The 21,073-nt window shown below is 46.6% G+C and overlaps 1 protein-coding gene across 1 annotated transcript in view; it reads right to left on the bottom strand.

Moving 5' to 3' along the window:
• Window positions 1–4,877, bottom strand: part of MICALL2 (MICAL like 2) — a 50,539-nt gene extending 45,662 nt beyond the window's left edge. The window contains exons 1-2 of the mRNA XM_040439751.1: window positions 4,734–4,877; window positions 777–933 (exon numbers count right to left, since the gene is read on the bottom strand). Coding sequence (XP_040295685.1) covers window positions 777–922 — 146 coding nt within the window. The 5' untranslated portion in view covers window positions 923–933; window positions 4,734–4,877. The remainder of the gene's footprint in view (window positions 1–776; window positions 934–4,733) is intronic.
• Window positions 4,878–21,073: the final 16,196 nt, after the last annotated feature.

Below are 21,073 nucleotides of genomic sequence, written 5' to 3'. Positions count from 1 at the left end.
ATCCGAACCTATAAGCCGCCCGTGACTGAAACAGACTGGCAGTAGAGAAATTTACACCTAATAGCAGGAGAAACCGCAGTAGGGGGTACAGTTATGGAAGGCAACTAGGGATGAGCGAAGTCGATTTGTATAAAAGTTTGTTCCAATACTGTACGGAGCAGAAGCTCCGTACAGTATTAGAATGTATTGGCTCCAATGAGCCGAAGTTATTGCTCCGCGAAGTCTCGCGAGACTTCGGGTAATAGCTTCATAAATTAATCTGTACGATAAAAAAAAACATTTCCCGAACTCTGGTTCGAGAAATGTTTTTTTACCGTACAAATTAACTTATGAAGCTATTACCCAAAGTCTCGCGAGACTTCGCGGAGCAATAACTTCGGCTCATTGGAGCCAATACATTCTAATAACAAAGTTTTCTGCAAATCGACTTCGGATGTTTCATCCGAAGTCGATTCACTCATCCCTAAAGGCAACCAAACCTTCTGCTACGTAAATAGGCCCTTGGGCATCATACAGTTGCTTCCGCAAGAGAACCCCCCCCCCCCCTCAAGCTGACGGCTGTGTCTCCTGCCATCGGTTTTATGCCTCTGCAGGACAAGAGAACATCAGCAACATTGAAGGTTCCCCACAGTCTTATATCCTAATGTGAGGTGGCCCTTATGGCACGTGAGGCACTCCCCCTCAGTCTCCACACACTTCCATAAGGACCAAGTGTCCAGTCAAGAGGGGTCATAGAAATGAGACAAGGGTCTGAAGACATCTGGGGAGATACTTACATGAGGTCAGGCCTGTGTTTATGTAGAATGGCACAGAAAGCCAGCCCGTCCCTGAACGATGTGGTCATATTCGTGATGCTCACGTCACGATATCCATTGCATTGCTGCTTGCACCACTGCTGGAGAGCCTTGATGGAGGAGGCCATCCTGGAGGAGACTGCAAAGAACAAAAATCAGGTTAATAATAATAAAAATAAACTTATAAATGTATACTTCGTACTCTATTGGGGCATGTGTCCTTGGTGCAAAGAGTAGGGAAGCGTAATAAGTATCAGCTGTGAGAGTTAAGAATATACTCATTTGATGGAGGACTCATTTGGCGAGGTGGAGGGGTGTTGCCACCAGCAGCAATACCAGTGCCAGGCTAATGACTGAATACACGGACTATTCATTCGTAAAAGATTAAAATAAAAAAAGCCTTGTCCTTGCCTCAACCAGTGCAAACTGTTCCAGGAAGAGTATCCATACTAATGTTCTATTAAAGAGGACCTCCAATGTTACGTGCTGAATTGGAATTCCCTACCTCAAAGCAGTGAAGCCGACCATCTTCTAGGATGAGAGAAGAGAAGCCAACAACAATGGAGGTACCCTTTAAGATGGCAATAGAGACTAGATATAATGAACCACCTGTAGACATCTTCTTCAGGATGCCCACCCACCGCTGAAGATCACTTTCAATGCAGTTTTGGACGTTCAACTCAAAGCAGATTGACTGGTAGATCCTACCAACCATCTGATGCCTCTGCTCTTCCACAGATACCATAAAAGTGGTGGAATGAGCCTTCTCCTTGCCATGTTTAATGGGGAACATGAAAACCAGACTCAAAGCCAGACAGCCTCTTCACCTACGTCTGATCAAAACAGCAGATTTGCCATAAGGAAAGATAATCTTATTACCAGCAACACATCAGATTCTAGATGTTAGGAGCTCAACAAGTCTAGACGGCAAACTTGTAAAGAACCAGCAGCAAATTGGAAGATTAATTCCACAAAAGATCACAGGATGACAACTACTCAACGACTGACTTTGTCTTCAGAACATGCAGGTATCATCCCATAACATGTCAGACTCACGAAAAGCAAACCTGTGAAAGTTGTAAACTTTTTCACGCAATTGAATTTTTTATTCCTCAAGATAGGTCACCACTATCTGATCGGTGAGGTCCGACTCTCAGAACCTCCGCCGATCAGTTGTTTGGAAGGCGCTCGGCCAAGCAATGTGGCCTCTTCCTTCCTGAAAGGAATTGAGCTCCAATACCAAGAACAGCCACTATACTAGGCGGGGAGCTGTGCTTGGTGTAGTGTGAAGAAGCTACAGCGCTCGTCCAAACCCTGCAGCCTCTTCATACAGGTGATTGGCGGGGGTGCTGAACACCAATCAGATATTGATGACCTACCTGAGAATAGGCCATCAGTACTTAATTCATGAAAAGCCCCTTTAAGCGGACCACACGCATTAGATCAGGGATCAGCAACTTTCAGTACTCCAGCTGTTGGGAAAATACAACTCTCAGCATGCAAACTTACTCACGTTCTTGTAACTCTCACTGAAGTGAAAGGAGGATTCTGGGAGTTGTAGTTTCAGAACAGCTGGATGGCAGGAGGTTGCCGATCCCTGCACTAGACGAAGGTCAATCAAACCCGCTGACTTCAGCAGGACTGGCTGACCATCTTATGTGAATGGGGGTGTCCCAACAGTCATTTAACAGCAGATGCCGGGCAAGAAAGAATCTGCTCCTCTGTCCTTATGGGAGACCAGCTACTATCAGAGAAGTCAGACTTATTGCCCTCTCCCTATTGAGAATACGTTCTTGCTTGGCAGGAGGGGGAGTTATGGTGCATGGACACCTTTAGCGAACAACATAGGAGTCATCAGGTCTAAGCTGATCGGTGACCCTCACTGCCGTGTTCACTACACTTTATATTGTATGAGGCCCTCCAATAAATGTTGGAATCTCTATTTTTTGTACCATGATCTAAAGCCTGGAACCAATGCCGTTTTGGACGGAGCCATCAAAGAAGTTTGGTAGGCCCACCTTCTGACATCTTGAAAAACCACAGATGTCCACCAGAGGACAACCCTACAAGATGATAACGGTAATGTGGAATACCTTCTACTGGGGTTCATCCCTTTCTTTCTTCATTTCACCAATAACCTCGTAGCCCCTATTCATGGCAGAGCTATGGATGGACATGTACTTATACCACAGGCTGGAGATGTGGGCCACCAAAGGTATTATTACTGGTGGGTCTAAGGACGGCCATACACATTAGATAGCTCTTGGACAAAGGCTTATTCGACTGAAAGCTCTCTTTCTTGGGACCTCCATACACATGTATATTCAGAGTGATCAAGTATGCACATGCCCTGAACTGGGCGAGAGCCACTGCCAGACTCCTCCAGAAAAAAGGCTTATCTCCTTGACAATAAAAAAGGACTGGGAAGTTGAAATCCAACTCCCTTATCCTTATCTCCTCTGAATCAAGAGGCCCCCATGCACATCAGATGGTTGACTGGTCCTGTCAAATATCGGCAGGCCTGGCCAACATTTATCTAATGTGTATGGTGAGCTTAAAGGGGCTCACCATCCCTTTTATATAGATGATCTATGCTCAGGACAGGCCATCAATATCTGAACCCATGCAACAAACAAATATCAGCTGTTCGGATCGTCTCCGGAATTACACAGCGCCATTCCCTATGTGGTGGACAAATCTGGTTACTGCAGCTCAACGGTACTGGCGTAAAGGTGGCTCATCTGTAATACTTTGTGGACCATTTTTGGAAGAAATCAGCTTTGCCTTACTAATCCTGGACAACCCCTTGAAGATCCATTGACTAGATGGTTCCTGGGATTTATCTTGGATGAAATAACTAGAAATGTTACCCGTTTTTTAATGTTACACTTTCACAACGTGTAGTCTGTGTGTGTGTGTGTGTAGTAAGACCACAAGATGGCAGTTCAGATGCCCATACCACCAGGTCTGGGCAATATGGGACTATTTACATACCTTTAAGGTTTTTTTTTTTACCACGGATTTAACAACCGTATCGAAATGTTATAAACCAAACTTTAAATCGACCACTCAAAAAACACTTCTGTAAATAGACCCTTAGACTCAGTAGAAGTTGTATAAAACTATAGTCAGTAAGCTCCCCCTAGTGGCAGAATTTTTTCCACGCGTTTTTGATCATTTAACGTCTACAGGGCAGGCTGCCTCTTTCCGTCCGAAACACATTGAATGCGGCGCCGACAGGCATGCTCGACCAACGAGGTGAGCAGGTACAGGAGGCTCGTGAGACACCCCCCCCCCCCTCCCTACTACTGACCTTTGGGGGGTCCCGGTGATCGGATATCACCTATAACGTGAATGTCCATGGTGGGAAACATCCTATGACAGTACGCAGAGCGCCCGGACCTCCGTATTTGAGAATCGAGCTCAACCCTATACAGATCTATGGTACCATTTGGCCCCCAACCATTGCTCTGGGGCCCCAGGCAGCGCCCATACATAAAAAAAAAGGGACAATCCCAAAATCTAAGATCTGACGCCTCATTGGCAAAGGTTTAATAGGCGCCTCCATGCCATGCAGACAAGGCACCAATGAGCGCCAAGAACTTTGCTCTTTCATAGGAGCAACAAGCTATAAATCACATACAGAGCAATGCAAACTCAGTGGCGGACTTAACCCTTTGCAAGCCGATCTGGCCAGGATCGCAAGGAAGATTGGGAAATTTGAAAAAATTATTGCGACACCTGAGAAGTGCTATGATAAAGGACCAAAATATAAATCATGCACACAGTAGTGTATAGATGTAGTAAGACCTGCACACAACTTCCAGGCAGACGCTACAGTACACAGGGAAGCCTCAGAATAATATACACTTCATAATAATAAAGCCATGCCCACAGTCACACAGCAACAGACAGTCAGAGGCAGGAGCAGCCGCTTACTTTATGGCGTCCCCTCAGTACATGTATGTGGCGTCCTCCAGAAGAGCTCCCAGGAGAACGTCTGTCACTTCCAGCCCGGAGCTCGGCGTGTGCGCCTGTGCACCTACGACTAGCCGACTCTAACGCCGAGCCTTCGGGGGACTGGGCGGGGCTATGGACGGGTGGGCGGTGAACTGTGGGGCGGAGCTAACGCTGACCCGGCGTGCTGGATGGGTGAGGGGCGGGGAGTGTGGGTGATGACGTCACTCGGCAGGGACACGCCGGCTCCTTGGAGACGTGCGGTTGTTGTTAGTTGCAGCAGCTGGAAGGTCCACGTCAGGTCTGCGTGGGTGACGTCACTGTTCTTAGGCGGAGATAACTGGAGACAAATGGCCATCAAAACCTGAGGGGTTTTCTCAGCAGCAGCAGCAGCCTTCATCCACAATGCACAGGATAGGTGATAAATGTATGATCTCTGGTGGGCTGGGCGCTGGGACCCCCCCCTGGGGTCATGAAAATGGACGTGCCCCTATGAGAATGGAGCTGTGGTCATCCTACTGTAGTTGTCAACAGTCTTGAATTTGCAGGGTCGGTCCATAAAGGGGTTCTCCAACACCTATAATGCCTGGGCACCACATACAGGTGATACTTCACCCCCCCAGCACCCACATCGCTCCTGATGCCCGCATGGCCGTCACTGCATCTCCCCATCGTGTGGGTCAAAACATCTGGAGACAAGGGGGGGTGGGTGGGGGTTAACTGTCGGCAAAGCCAATAGCAGGCTGCAATGCGGGTGACGCTAGGGAGGCTCGTCCCCCTCGGGCATTTTGGGGGGCATTATAGTTTTTTTTTTTTTTCAAAGACAGCCCTAGTAAATTTGGGCCCTCCCATAAGTGGGTGGCTCCGCCAGGCTTGTGGAGGTTCCCAGACACAGGGGGGCTTAGGGTAAGTATGGATCATGCATAGGCACAATGGTGGACTTTATCAAAATGCAAATGTGCACATCACTGCCGCCAGCCAATCGATGGCCTCAATAGTGACATGTGCACACGTCACCGCAGCGGCCTCAGCCTGCACAACACCACTGAGGCCATTGATTGGCCAGTAGTGGAGCCGCGCATGTAGACGGCTCGTCACACTTCTGGCCAGGCAGGCATGGGAACCACCCTGAAAGCTGGTGTTTTATGTTTTTTATAATCGGCCTTGGACAACACCTTTAACATTGATTCTTTTCATTGGCACAATGGCCTAGTACGGTGATCCAGATAGGGTGGATGGTCCAGTATAGTGTTGTGGCTAGGAGAGATGGTCCGGTACAGTGATGGGACTAGGAGAGATTGTCTGGTACAGTGATGGGGTTAGGAGAGATGGTCTGGTACAGTAATGGGACTAGGAGAGATGGTCCGGTACAGTAATGGGACTAGGAGAGATGGTCCGGTACAGTGATGGGGTTAGGAGAGATGGTCCGGTACAGTGATGGGGCTAGGAGAGATGGTCTAGTACAGTGGTGGGACTAGGAGAGATGGTCTAATAGAGTGATGGGACTAGGAGAGATGGTCCGGTACAGTGATGGGGCTAGGAGAGATGGTCCAGTACATTGATGGTGTTAGGAGAGATGGTCCGGTACAGTGATGGGGTTAAGAGAGATGGACCAGTACAGTGATGGGGCTAGGAGAGATGGTCCGGTACAGTGATGGGGTTAGGAGAGATGGACCAGTACAGTGATGGGGCTAGGAGAGATGGTCCGGTACAGTGATGGGGTTAGGAGAGATGGTCCGGTACAGTGATGGGGTTAGGAGAGATGGTCCAGTACAGTGATGGGGTTAGGAGGGATGGTCCGGTACAGTGATGGGGTTAAGAGGGATGGTCCGGTACAGTGATGGGGTTAGGAGAGATGGTCCAGTACAGTGATGGGGTTATGAGAGATGGTCCAGTACAGTGATGGGGTTAAGAGGGATGGTCCGGTACAGTGATGGGGTTAGGAGAGATGGTCCAGTACAGTGATGGGGTTATGAGAGATGGTCCAGTACAGTGATGGGACTAGGAGAGATGGTCCGGTACAGTGATGGAGTTAGGAGAGATGGTCCGGTACAGTGATGGGGTTAAGAGGGATGGTCCGGTACAGTGATCGGGCTAGGAGAGATGGTCCAGTTGTCACAGTGGGGAGTGGGGGAAACCCCCCAACGTGCGGTGTCAAAGGGTAAAAGGGGATCAGCCTGGCCAAAAGGAGTAATAAGGGAGCAGGTCACCTCCTACAGCGTCCCTAATCCTCTCCCTTACTCCTCACCGTATGAGCGGACCCCGATGGTAGGACGACTCATACTCAGGATTCCTAGAGACCCTAAGTCGCCCTGGTAATCCCTCACCAAGGAGCAGGGAAGAGACGACCTGTTCATCCCAGTAATGGAGGAACAGGAGTCTCTATCTGAGGCCAGGCTGCAAGGAGAAGCGAACACATACAGCATATGGAGATGGCAGGTAAGCGAAACCCATAACACACTTACCTGCCACAGACACACTGACTGGAACCCGTGCACTAGTGCTGGTGTCCACACCAACATTAAGGACACAGCACACACCACAAACCACACAGGAACCCAGGACACCCATAGCTGCAATAAACATGAGACAGGGGAATGTCTAGCAAACATGACACCAAACACCACCAGACATGTAACACCAAACTAGACATACAAACACCCTGAACAAATCCACTCCATACAAATAGGAACAGGAAGGGAAGGAGACACCGGGATGACATTGATGACCACAAGGGTGGCCCTCACTGGACAGATGGAACACCCTGGACTGGAGCAGAGCTCCAGCACCGACAGCTGAAGTACAACTGACTCCAGCCAGGAAACCACAGAAGATATAAGCCAATTGACCACACCCAGTCAGGGAGTTAACCCTTAAAGCACCAGACAGAGGGAGGCTACAACTTAAAGGGGAAGTGCACACACAAGCATACCAAACACGTAACCACCGGCAACAGCATGCGTGGCAACCATGTCACAGCAATAACCCAGAAAGCCGAGACGCTGCCACCGCATGCTCACACAGCAACACGTTGCCGCGGGCAACTGCAAGTGTGGCAACAGTGTCACAGCGTACACCATAGGCCGTGACACCAGTACAGTGATGGGGTTAGGAGAGATGGACCAGTATAGTGATGGGACTAGGAGAGATGGACCAGTACAGTGATGGTACTAGGAGAGATGGTCCAGTACAGTGATGGTACTAGGAGAGATGGTCTAGTCTAGTGACAGTACTGTGACACAGCTAGGGATCCCAGTGGAGTGTCTTGACCCGTCGGAATGAGCTGTGGTCACATGAATACATGACAATGCTTATGGTTGGAAATAGCAAAATTGTCTGGGGGTAAAGAACAGAACTGGATCGCACATCCACAGTGCTATGCTTTGATCTAATTCGCTTCTCAGCGCTATATTAAAGTGTACAGCCCCCCATACTACATGCTATACAAGAGGCATTTGTGTACATTTTGATCAAAAGGCTTAAGCCCACTCACCACGCCAAGGTCGCCTCTTTGAGTAGGACCTACTCTGAAAAAGGCGCAGCGACCATGCGGTGACAAGGCCTGCATATAGTGGTCATTTACCTGGAGCTTCTGGTAGTAATAGTCACCGCATGGTCGCTGCGCCTTTTTCAGACTATGTCCCACTCAAAGAGGTGACCTTGGCGTGGTGAGTGGGCTTAAGCCTTTTGATCAAAATGTACACAAATGCCTCTTGTATAGCATGTAGTATGGGGGGCTGTACACTTTAATATAGCGCTGAGAAGCGAATTAGATCAAAGCATAGCATTGTGGATGTGCGATCCAGTTCTGTTCTTTACCCCCAGACAATTATTGGAAATAGCAGAATGTCAGGAGTGTCCGGTAGCTGTGGCCGCATTGCTGTTCCATTAATATTATGTGTACGCGATTTGCCATCTGTATATGTAAATGCATATCATGGGAAAATAATAATAAAGGTGGTATGTAAAGTAAGCAACTATATGACCAAATCAGCTCTGCTACATCTATACATGGCATTTTCTTGTAATTAATACAAAACTGCTGATTTCTGGTAGGACACGATTCTAATTACTGGAAATCAGGTGTCAGAAACAAAATGTGTCATGGCAATAAAAAGTCTGCACTGCAAAGTGCAATAGAGACTCACAGGCCGTCACCCGGATGACCTCGAGAAGCTGCCGTCTTACTCAAAAGGGCTTTTTCCTGTAGAAGTGTCTCATGTACTATTATTCATGAGGGTAGAATGCAGAATACTGCTGCTAATCCTGGGGTAACTGCTGCTTAAAGGGGGACTCCACCTACATTTATACTTACAAGATCTGATTCATCTGGCTTTAAGAGTTAGAGCCTGGTCTACATACAATGTATTATAAAACTGGCTGCTTGCAGTCACCACTAGGGGGAGCTCAGTGAATAGGAATTTATTTACATACCACTGACCGCAATGGAAGCCGTGAAAATCTGTTGGCACAGTGCTTACCCTAATAGTGCCTGAAAGAAAATGCTGTGTTATGGCGGTGCTCCATGCCCACTGCTGCCTGGTGGTCCGGGGCAGGGATGGGCGCCGCATCTCTCACCTTCTTCATACTGCCCTTGCTCCCCAGGTTTCAGACTCGCTGATCCCACGTATCTTCTTCTAGCAGGCCACAGCCTGCCCCTGCTGTGGAGGTCCCTTCCTCCTTTATAGTTGCTGACCCTTAAAGCGCCAGGGCACATGCTCCCTGTTCCATCCTATGGCTGGCCATCTGTGGGTATATAAGGAATCTTCCCCTGAACCATTAGTCTAGCCAGCTATTTACTTGTGAAGGTGTTCTGTTCCTGTTTGTCTGCCCGTGTACTGATCTCTACCTTTTGACCGATTCTCCACTGCCTGACCTGACTGTGGCCTGTTTGCTGTATTTATTTTCGCTGCCTGCCCTTGGGCTAGTTTCACGGATTCACATAAACTCTGCCTGCCCTGACCTTGGCCTGGTTCCTGACTACTAATATTGCCTGTTCTGTCCGTGCTTCGCATCAGTGTCTCTGAGCCCCATGGGTGAGCATCCAACCACACTGGGACTATTCCAATAGTTAGCGGCCTGGTAGTTTCCCTGCAGTGAAGTCCAGAACCCTGTAAGTGGTTAAAGGGTGAAAACCATGGGAACGCCAGAATAACGCCCTTAGGACTAGCCAAAAGTCAAACCGGTTGGTTGGCACATTAGTTCCACACCCACTGTCCGTACCAAGAAGCAGCTCATTGGTGGGCCCCATAGTAGTCTCATGGTCTACTTCCATGGTAGGTACATCTTTGGAAACCAGGCTTCTCTCCATTTTCTTCAATCCATCTGATCAATTGGAGATACACTGTCTACTCTGGCCAAGAAATGAGGATACTGAACAATGGACCTCACTCGGAATGAGATATATGAAAATGGGTTTCCTAAACTGGACACCCCCCTTGAACTGGAATGAAATATTAAAATCGTATTATTTCTGACTACTCAGTTGAATCGGTTTTGACCCATTTTGGCCCTAACCATCTAGATCTATCACCTTCAGCCAGCTGACTCTTCATGATAGCAGCAGATACCTACAGACCTCATCTCCACTTAGTTCTTCAATCATCTAAACTACAAATCCCTCAGCTGCCAAATGTAAAAATGCAACCCAAACAAGGCGAGCCACACGGAGCCCACATTAGAGGTGCGTCCATTACCTTCCAGCACGAAATGGACAGTAACTCAATTCTATTAAGATTGAATTAACCTAAATCGGACCTCTAAAGGATTTCTAGCCCATAGGGAATACAACCCTTCTGCGAGCATCTACTAATCACATGGTAAAGTGGGATTTTATAAAGTACAAGTGGCTGGTAAACAGGGATACATTTCATTGTGGATAATGTTCTTCGAGTTCCTGTGTCCCCGGGGGCCAGCCTCATGGCAGAAACCCGTAACGAATTCTTCTAGTAAGTTATTTACATGAGAGGAGATATTCCTCCGGGGGGATCTCTAGTCTGTATGGGAGATGTGGACGCGCTCCATGATGGTGCAGTGTATGTCAGTGTAATGCATTTATCTGCCAGTAATGGCTTCTATCACTTCATCCGATATAAGAACATAGTAGGAGTAACAAGATGTCAACATGAGAAGATGCGTGGGTCAGCCGTGTATTCTGTAGCCCTGCGCCATATATGTGAACCATGTCAGGTGGGATAGTCAAGACTATGAAATAGTAATCTAACATCTATCTATCTACCCTTAGGCCTCTTTCACACGGGCGTCCCGGATTTGCTCCGGATGCATTGCGGGAAACCGCAAGAGTAGGCACGCAATTGGCGTCAGTTTTGACTGCGATTGCGTTCCGATGTTCAGTTTTTTCCACGCGAGTGCAATGCGTGAATGTGGTACCCAGACCCAAACCCGGACTTCTTCACTGAAGTTCGGGTTTGGGTTAGGTTTAGGGATCGACCGATTATCGGTTTTACCGATATTCAGGATTTTCAAAGTTATCGGTATCAGCATCTATTTTGCCGATATACCGATAACGAATCGGGAACATGTATCAGCGCTCTCCGTGTTCCCTCAGCAGCACAGGGGAGAAGGAAGCAGTGTCTCCCTCCTCCCTGTGCCTCTGCCACCAATGAGAGGAGAAGAGGAGGGGCTGTGGCCACTGCGCCACCAATGATGTTAACTCATTCATTCAAATTCAACAGGAGGCAGGAGCTGGCTGCAGAATCATATAGCCGCATTTGAGGGGTTAACTGCCGCGGATCGCAGCTACCGCTCATAGAGGTCGGGTGCGGCTATATGATTCGGCAGCCAGCTCCTGCCTCCTGTATATGAATTAATGGGCGAGTCATCTTCATTGGTGGCGCAGTGGCCACAGCCCTTCCCCCCCAACCCCGGTATTAAAGACATTGGTGGCGCAGTGCACCCCCCCCCCCCCCCCCAGGCCACCCAGTATTAATCATTGGTGGCAGTGGCCACAGGGTCTCCTCTCCCCTCCTCATTGGTGGCAGTGGCAGCTTCTGATCGGAGCCCCAGCAGTGTAATCCTGGGGCTCCCATCGGTTACCATGGCAGCCAGGACGCTACTGAAGCCCTGGCTGCCATAGTCGGCTCCCTGCTTCTGTGTGCACAGAGCAGCAGGGAGAGTGTGAGGTCCTATTCACCCTGATAGAGCTCTATCAGGGTGAATAGGACAAGGGTTCTAGTCCCTAATGGGGCTAAAAGTTAGTAAAAAAAAAAACCACAAACACCAAAATATTAAGTATAAATGAAAAAGAAAGATTTACAAAAAAAAAGCTACACGTTAACAATAAACATGTTCATTTTCAGCAGATTTGTGTAGGAATTTTTAGTTTTTTCAAAAATGAAAATGCAGAGAATATCGGTATAAATTATCGGCCTGAAAGTTCACAGATTATCGGTCTTGGCTCTAAAAAATCAATATCGGTCGATCCCTAGTTAGGTGTTCTATTAATTTTATTATTTTCCCTTATAACATGGTTATAAGGGAAAATAATAGCATTCTGAATACAGAATGCATAGTACAATGTGCCTTGAGGGGTTGAAAAAATAAAAATAAAATTAACTCACCTCATCCACTTGATCGCGCAGCCGGCATCGTCCTCTTTCTTCATCTTTCAGGACCTGCAAAAGGACCTTTGATGACGTAATCCTTCTATATTCAGCAGGACCTGCGCTGACGTCACCACATGGTGGGCGCAATTACGTCATCAAAGGTCCTTTTTTCCCTGTGTTATAAGGGAAAATAATACAGTTAATAGACTTTAATTGGGTTGGTCAACCCCTATCATCTCCTAGCAACCGTGCGTGAAAATCGCACTGCATCCGCACTTGCTTGCGGATGTTTGCGATTTTCATGCAGCCCAATTCATTTCTATGGGGCCTGCATTGTGTGAAAAACACAGAATATAGAACATTCTGCGATTTTCACGCAACGCACAAGTGACGCGTGAAAATCACTGCTCATCTGCACAGCCGCATTGAAGTGAATGGGTCCGGATTCAGTGCGGGTGCAATGCGTTCACCCACGCGGAAAACTTGCCCGGGGCCTTAGTACCTCACTTCTAGAGGTCATCCATGTAGCTTAGTCCTGTATGTTTAGGACAAGTTCACACTTCACTTATTTGATCAGTTATTTCCATCAGTTTTTGTGAGCCAAATCCCAGTAGAGAAGCCCTTGCTCGTGCTGTGGACCACAAATTGCGGTCCGCAATGCACAGGTACCGTCCGTGGGGCAGGCGAATGGGTCAGCGATCCTTCCGTTCCGCAAAAAGATAGGGCAAGTTCTATCGGGACAAATGCGATTGCCGGGTGCTGATGTGTGTGTCCGTAATGACCCGGACTACATAAATACAGACTTGCTAATTTATTCTTAGTTGCCACCGAAAAAACTTAATAACAAGAGATCAAAAAGCGGCATTTACTCCAAATTGATACCAATGAAAAGTCGTCCCGCAAAAATCAAGCCCTCACACAACTCCATAGAAAGAAAAATAAAAAAGTTATGGGTCTTGGGAAGCGCCAATGCAAAAAAAAAAAATTCTTTAAAAAAAAAGTGGTTTTATTGTAAAAAAAGTTTTAAAATGTAAAAAAAACTATATGTGTTTGGTATCGCTGTAATCGTACTGACCCAGAGAATAAAGATATTATGTTATTTATAGCGAAAAATGAACGCCGTAAAATTTATAATGTAAAAACGCAGTGGCAGTATTGCTATTTTTCCCATCTCCCTCCCGGAAAGAGATAATAAAAGTGGATCAGAAAGTTATGTGTACCCCAAACTACAACTTGTCCCGCAAAAAACAAGCCCTCATAAAGCTATATAAACGGAAAAATAAAAAAGTTATAGCTCTTGGAACGTGATGATGAAAAACGCTTGGTCACTAAGGGGTTAGCAGAGAAGCGTCCCTTTTCTTTCGGCAGGCCCTCACCATACAGATCACATGTAACATGACTAAACCTGCGCCGCAGAGCGCGGAAAACAATTCCTCGTACCCAGAGCAGAAAGCAGAAGTGCGGCCCGAGGTTGTGTGGAGGTGTTTTCGGTTGAATATTTCAGGTTCTGCTAATATCTCACCAGGTATAAATACGCCTCAGTCGCTTATGTGGTTCTGTCTCAGTCTCAAGCTTATCCAAGACAGAACCGATCCTGTATCAGGCTCAGAAAAAGAAGGCGCAGACCTCTAGTGACCGAGCTTTGGCCCCTTTAAAGGGGTTGTCTCATCTTTCTGCATGCTATATTAGAGCATATGGATGTCATAGAGCAGGGGTCTCACGCTTAGTGCCACTAACAAGCAGGGGCCCTCACTCTCTCAGATACAATCCACCTGTATGACACATGTAATACTTCATTTCACCTGTAGTAGTCACTATAGAGCAGCGTGCAGCAACTTTCCTGGTGATGTCAGCTATTTGCCAGGGGTCTGGACCACAGAAGCTTTTTACGGAATTATCTGTAAAATGTATAATAGGGGGCAATGAGAGAATACCGCCCCTCACATCTACCCCCACCCTGAAATGGTTCAATAATGAAGAATATATATTACAGGGGTATTCCCATCTTAGGCTACTTTCACACTGGCGTTGGGTGCGGATCCGTCTTGTATCTGCACAGACGGATCCGCACCGATAATGCAAACGCTTGGATCCGTTCATAACGGATACGTTTGCATTATTCATTCAAAAAAAAAGTCTAAGTCAAAACGGATCCGTCTTGACTTACATTGAAAGTCAATGGGGGACGGATCCGTTTTCAACTGCACCATATTGTGTCCGTGAAAAACGGATCCGTCCCCATTGACTTACATTGTAAGTCAGGACAGATCCGTTTAGCGCTGCATCGTCAGGCGGACACCAAAACGCTGCAAGCTGCGTTTTAGTGACCGCCTCAAAAACGCAACGGAGACCAAACGCAGCCAAATTGATGCACTCTGAGCGGATCCTTATCCATTCAGAATGCATTGGGGCTGAACTGATCCGTTTTGGGCCGCTTGTGAGAGCCCTGAAACGGATCTCACAAGCGGACCCAGAAACGCCAGTGTGAAAGTAGCCTTAGGCCTTATTCACACGTCCGTTGTTTCTTTCCTGATCTGTTCCGTTTTTTGCGGAACAGATCTGGACCAGATCTGGACCCATTCATTTTCAATGGGTCCTGAAAAAAAATCAGACATTGAGCTGTCCGTTTTTTTTCAGGACCCATTGAAAATGAATGGGTCCAGATCTGTTCCGCAAAAAACGGAACAGATCAGGAAAGAAACAACGGACGTGTGAATAAGGCCTTAGGCTACTTTCACACCTGCGTTAGGTGCGGATCCGTCTGGTATCTGCACAGACGGATCCGCACCTATAATGCAAACGCTTAGATCCGTTCAGAACGGATCCGTTTGCATTACCATGACCAAAAAAAATGAAAAAAAATTTTTTTTGTTCATGATAATGCAAACGGATCCGTTTTGACTTTACATTGAAAGTCAATGGGGGACGGATCCGTTTGAAAATTGCACCATACTGTGTCAACTTCAAACGGATCCGTCCCCATTGACTTACATTGTAAGTCTGGACGGATCCGTTTGCCTCCGCACGGCCAGGCGGACACCCGAACGCTGCAAGCTGCGTTCAGGGGTCCGCCTGCTGAGCGGAGGACAAACGGTGCCAAACTGATGCATTCTGAGCGGATCTTCCTCCACTCAGAATGCATTAGGGCTGGACGGATCCGTTCGGGGCCGCTTGTGAGAGCCTTCAAACGGAGCTCACAAGCAGAGCCCCGAACGCTAGTGTGAAAGTAGCCTTATAAAGTGATGGCATATCGCTAGAGTAGGCCAATATTGCAATATTTTGTGAGTGGTGGGGGTCTGATGTCTGAGACCCCCATCGATTCTGATTCGGCACTGCAGCCCCTTCCCGTGCACAGCGGTGCCCGTACACCAGGCTCTGCAGGGGAGCTGCACAGTTCCATTCAAGTGAATGAGGCCGGCTGAATCAGTGCTGCGGCCCCCTTCATTCATGGGAGTCACAGAGATCAGACCCCTACCGATCATAAAGTTATAGCATATCCTAACAATGGTGGCAGGCTACATGGCTCATATGGTGCGCCTGGAGGGAGAGGAGGCTCAGGTCGGATATATAGGGGAGAACCTTCGTGGGAATCCCCTCTCCTACAGAAAATGCAAAGTATCATAGAAAGAGAAAGGGGGGAGGCAAACAAGCACCAAGAAGTCATCCTCTCCCAAGGAGTTAGGGACATGTAATGGTTAACAAGCATCATTTTAAGAGTTGCAATGTGACCGTTTCATCCAGTCATGCACATAAGAAAATGCAGGGGCTGGGGGAAGATGTGACCAAATGCAAACTGAGAGGTAATAGGAAGCAAGCACAATTTGGAATGGAGCTTTGAATGTGAACAGAGAAGAATGAAGGAGATAAATGATGTATGTAGAGGAAAAAAGGGGGTCAGTCAGCACATTCCCATGTGCAGGTACACGCTGTCATGGCTAGAAACACAAAGAAAAAAAGACGATGCAGCAGCACTCTGCAAACACAATTAACAGAGAACATTCTGGTGCTAATGCTACGCTTATTTTGCAAATTTGAGATTCTTGGAAAATACATGTTGTACAAAGTTATTTGGGCCCGTCTGCCAAACGTCAAGGCGATCCCTATAAGACGGGAACCTAACACTAAATCCTACCTGTTATGTGCTATAATGGCCACCATAAAATTCAGGGAGTGCAGGTTCCACATGGATGCTGGGTCCACTCTGCTTATTACCATTTTTGGTGCCATATTGGTCTCCATTAAATCCAGGGATGCAGGTACCAACATGCATGCTGAGCCCACTCTATACTTCTCCTGGCACCAGGAAAAGTATAGAGTGGACTCAGCGTGCATGAGCATGTTGGTACCTGCATCCCTGGATTTAATGGACTGCTGCTGCATCATCTTTTTATCTTTGTATATAGAGGAAAGATATGGACAATAGCAGACAGAATAGATAGAATACAGTGTCCGGGGGGTCACCGGCTGCTGCGGCGCATATATTGGTTACATCCTGTCTACCAGTGACACAAGTATTGTGAGCGGTGAGTAAGAGGAAGCTGTTAGGAAACTGGAGTCAAGTGACATCAGCAGCATGGACGTGTAGGCATGGGGGTAATGTATGGAGGCAGCATACAAGTCTATGTGATACCCACCCTGCAGATATCAGTGTCTCCTTTCCAGCCAAGAATCCACTGAAGAGCACTTCCAAGTCCCCAAGTTTTCTTTACTCTTGTACTCAGTTGTTTTAGATGGGTGACACATGCCATCAAAGCAACCCAACTTTCTATTTACCCTGAATGCATGAGATCTGCATTGATTACATTGGCATTAACTACCAGACATAGCAGCTGCTATGGGGCTCAACAACTAAGGGGCCCATTTCCATTCAGAAGGTGACATCACTGTGTTTATTATCTCTGTACTGTGACATCACTGTGTTTATTATCTCTGTACTGTGACATCACTGTGTTTTAGTATCCCTGTACTGTGACATCACTGTGTTTATTATCCCTGTACTGGGACATCACTGTGTTTATTATCTCTGTACTGTGACATCACTGTGTTTATTATCTCTGCACTGTGACATCACTGTGTTTATTATCCCTGTACTGTGACATCACTGTGTTTATTATCTCTGCACTGTGACATCACTGTGTTTATTTTCTCTGTACTGTGACATCACTGTGTTTATTATCCCTGTACTGTGACATCACTGTGTTTATTATCCCTGTACTGTGACATCACTGTGTTTATTATCCCTGTACTGTGACATCACTGTTTATTATCCCTGTACTGTGACATCACTGTGTTTATTATCTCTGTACTGTGACATCACTGTTTATTATCCCTGTACTGTGACATCACTGTGTTTTTTTATTCCTGTACTGTGACATCACTGTGTTTATTATGTCTGTACTGTGACATCACTGTGCGTATTATCCCTGTACTGTGACATCACTGTGTTTATTATCTCTGTACTGTGACATCACTGTGTTTATTGTACCTGTACTGTGACATCACTGTGTTAATTATCTCTGTACTGTGACATCACTGTGTTTATTATCCCTGTACTGTGACATCACTGTGTGTATTATCTCTGTACTGTGACATCACTGTGTTAATTATCTCTGTACTGTGACATCACTGTGTTTATTATCCCTGTACTGTGACATCGCTGTGTTTATTATCTCTGTACTATGACATCACTGTGTTTATTGTACCTGTACTGTGACATCACTGTGTTAATTATCTCTGTACTGTGACATCACTGTGTTTATTATCCCTGTACTGTGACATCACGTGTTTATTATCCCTGTACTGTGACATCACTGTGTTTATTATCCCTGTACTGTGACATCACTGTGTTTATTATCTCTGTACTGTGAAATCACTGTGTTTATTATCTCTGTTCTGTGACATCACTGTGTTTATTACCTCTGTACTGTGACATCACTGTTTATTATCCCTGCACTGTGACATCACAGTTTATTATCCCTGTACTGTGACATCACTGTGTTTATTATCCCTGTACTGTGACATCACAGTGTTTATTATCCCTGTACTGTGACATCCCTGTGTTTATTATCTCTGTACTGTGACATCACTGTGTTTATTATCCCTATACTGTGACATCACTGTGTTTATTATCTCTGTACTGTGACATCACTGTGTTTATTATTCCCTGTACTGTGACATCACTGTGTTTATTATCCCTGTACTGTGACATCACTGTGTTTATTATGCCTGTACTGTGACATCACTGTGTTTATTATCCCTATACTGTGACATCACTGTGTTTATTATCTCTGTACTGTGACATCACTGTGTTTATTATCCCTATACTGTGACATCACTGTGTTTATTATCTCTGTACTGTGACATCACTGTGTTTATTATTCCCTGTACTGTGACATCACTGTGTTTATTATCCCTGTACTGTGACATCACTGTGTGTATTATCCCTGCACTGTGACATCACTGTGTTTATTATCCCTGTACTGTGACATCACTGTGTTTATTATCCCTGTACTGTGACATCACTGTGTTTAGTATCCCTGTACTGTGACATCACTGTGTTTATTATTCCTGTACTGTGACATCACTGTGTTTATTATCCCTGCACTGTGACATCACTGTGTTTATTATCCCTGTACTGTGACATCACTGTGTTTATTATCCCTGTACTATGACATCACTGTGTTTAGTATCCCTGTACTGTGACATCACTGTGTGTATTATCCCTGTACTATGACATCACTGTGTGTATTATCCCTGTACTGTGACATCACTGTGTTTATTATCCCTGTACTATGACATCACTGTGTTTATTATCCCTGTACTGTGACATCACTGTGTGTATTATCCCTGCACTGTGACATCACTGTGTTTATTATCCCTGTACTGTGACATCACTGTGTTTATTATCCCTGCACTGTGACATCACTGTGTTTATTATCCCTGTACTGTGACATCACTGTGTTTAGTATCCCTGTACTGTGACATCACTGTGTTTAGTATCCCTGTACTGTGACATCACTGTGTATATTATCCCTGTACTGTCACACAGGGGCGGACATACCGCCTGTGCAGCCGGTTCTGCTGCACAGGGGCCCAGTGCAGGAGGGTCCCCTTCTTACCGGCGGCACGGGGAGATGAGCGCTTCCATTGTGTAAGCGCTCATCTCTCTATATTCATCTTTATGGCCGTCCTTAGGACGGCCATACAGATGGATGCTGCCGCGGGGCAGGGGAAAAGTGTCTCCCTTCCCCAGTCCTCTCATAGGCTGCAGGCCTAGTGCCTGTAGCCTATCAGAGGCCGGCGCAGGTGGCACAATGACGTCATCACACCTCCTGAGCCGTACAGCGCGGGACACAGGCCGGAAGAGGCCTGCATCGCATCGCTGAAAGCGGCAAGGAGGTAAGTTTGTGAGTTTATTTTTTTTTTTATTTACACTTTACTAGAGGCCCTATCTGGCACTCCTGGGGGCATCTACTGGGGGCCCTATCTTATGTACTGGCACACATGGGGGCACTATGGAGGAGGAGGAGCACTATGGGGGCCCTATTTTAAATACTGACACACATGGGGGGCACTATGGAGGGGGGATAACTATTGTGACTCTATTTTATATATTGGCACACATGGGGGGCACTACGAAGGGGGAGGAGCACTATGGGGTGCCTATCTTAGTTACTGGCACACATGGGGGGACTATGGGGGCCCTATCTTATATACTGGCACACATGGGGGGCACTATGGAGGGGGAGGAGCACTATGGGGCCCTATCTTATATGCTAGCACACATGGGGACACTATGGAGAAGGGGGGAGCACTATGGGGGCATTTACTGGTGACCCTATCTTATATACTGGCACACATTATGGGGGCATTTTATACTGGCACATTGTCAGGCACCATGGGGACAAGGGGAGGCGCACGATATAGGAGTATTTTATATTGGCGCAAATTATAGGGCACTATGGGGACCTTGGCTCAACAGAGAGCACTAAGAGGGTCTTTTGGGCACACAGTAGGGGGCATTGGCACACATTATGAGGGTACTATGACGACATTGACTCTACAGGGGGCACTAAGGAGGTATTTTTTATACTGCCACACAACAGGGCATTTTTATGTACTGGCGCACATTACAAGGGGGCATTTTTCTACTGTTGCACATTATAAAGAGAATTATTACTACCGGGGCGTTATGGTGGGCTTTATTACAGTTGAGGGACTATGAGGAACATGAATACTAGTATGAGCACTATGGGAGCATTATTACTTCTGGGACACAGTGGGGACATTATTATTGTAGGGGCACTATTACTACTACGTGTTTGTCTGGTAGATAATTATTTCAATTGGTGGGATTTTGGTGGGCACCTTGGTATGGTATCAGCTTAGCACAATTATTTTTGGGGAACATTATGTTTTACACTATTAGTGTCAGGGACTCTCTTTCCTGGGTGCAGCTATTTTTTAGGACACAGTGTGCCAATAATTATTGAAGGGGAACTATCTGTGTGTAACTAGTATAGGGAGCACAGCAGGCACAGTATTAGAGGTGGCAGGATGGGGTGTTCAGAAGGTGGGAGGATGATGGAAAAATAGGAAACTAAGATGTTTGTCAAACTCTGCAGAGAGAAGAGATGGCTGAAAGAAATCTTCACGGCGGTCTGGTCTGAAAGGAGAAGATGAGGACAGAGAACATCTACATCAAAGGAGATGTCACTGGATGTATGAGGTATGTGCGCTGTATTAGGCTTCCTTCAC

This window comes from Bufo bufo, chromosome 7 (assembly GCF_905171765.1).
Source record: "Bufo bufo chromosome 7, aBufBuf1.1, whole genome shotgun sequence".
In the NCBI taxonomy this organism is placed as follows: Eukaryota; Metazoa; Chordata; class Amphibia; order Anura; family Bufonidae; genus Bufo; species Bufo bufo.
Note: the sequence above shows the minus strand (reverse complement) of the source record. Positions and strands in the feature narration are given on the sequence as shown.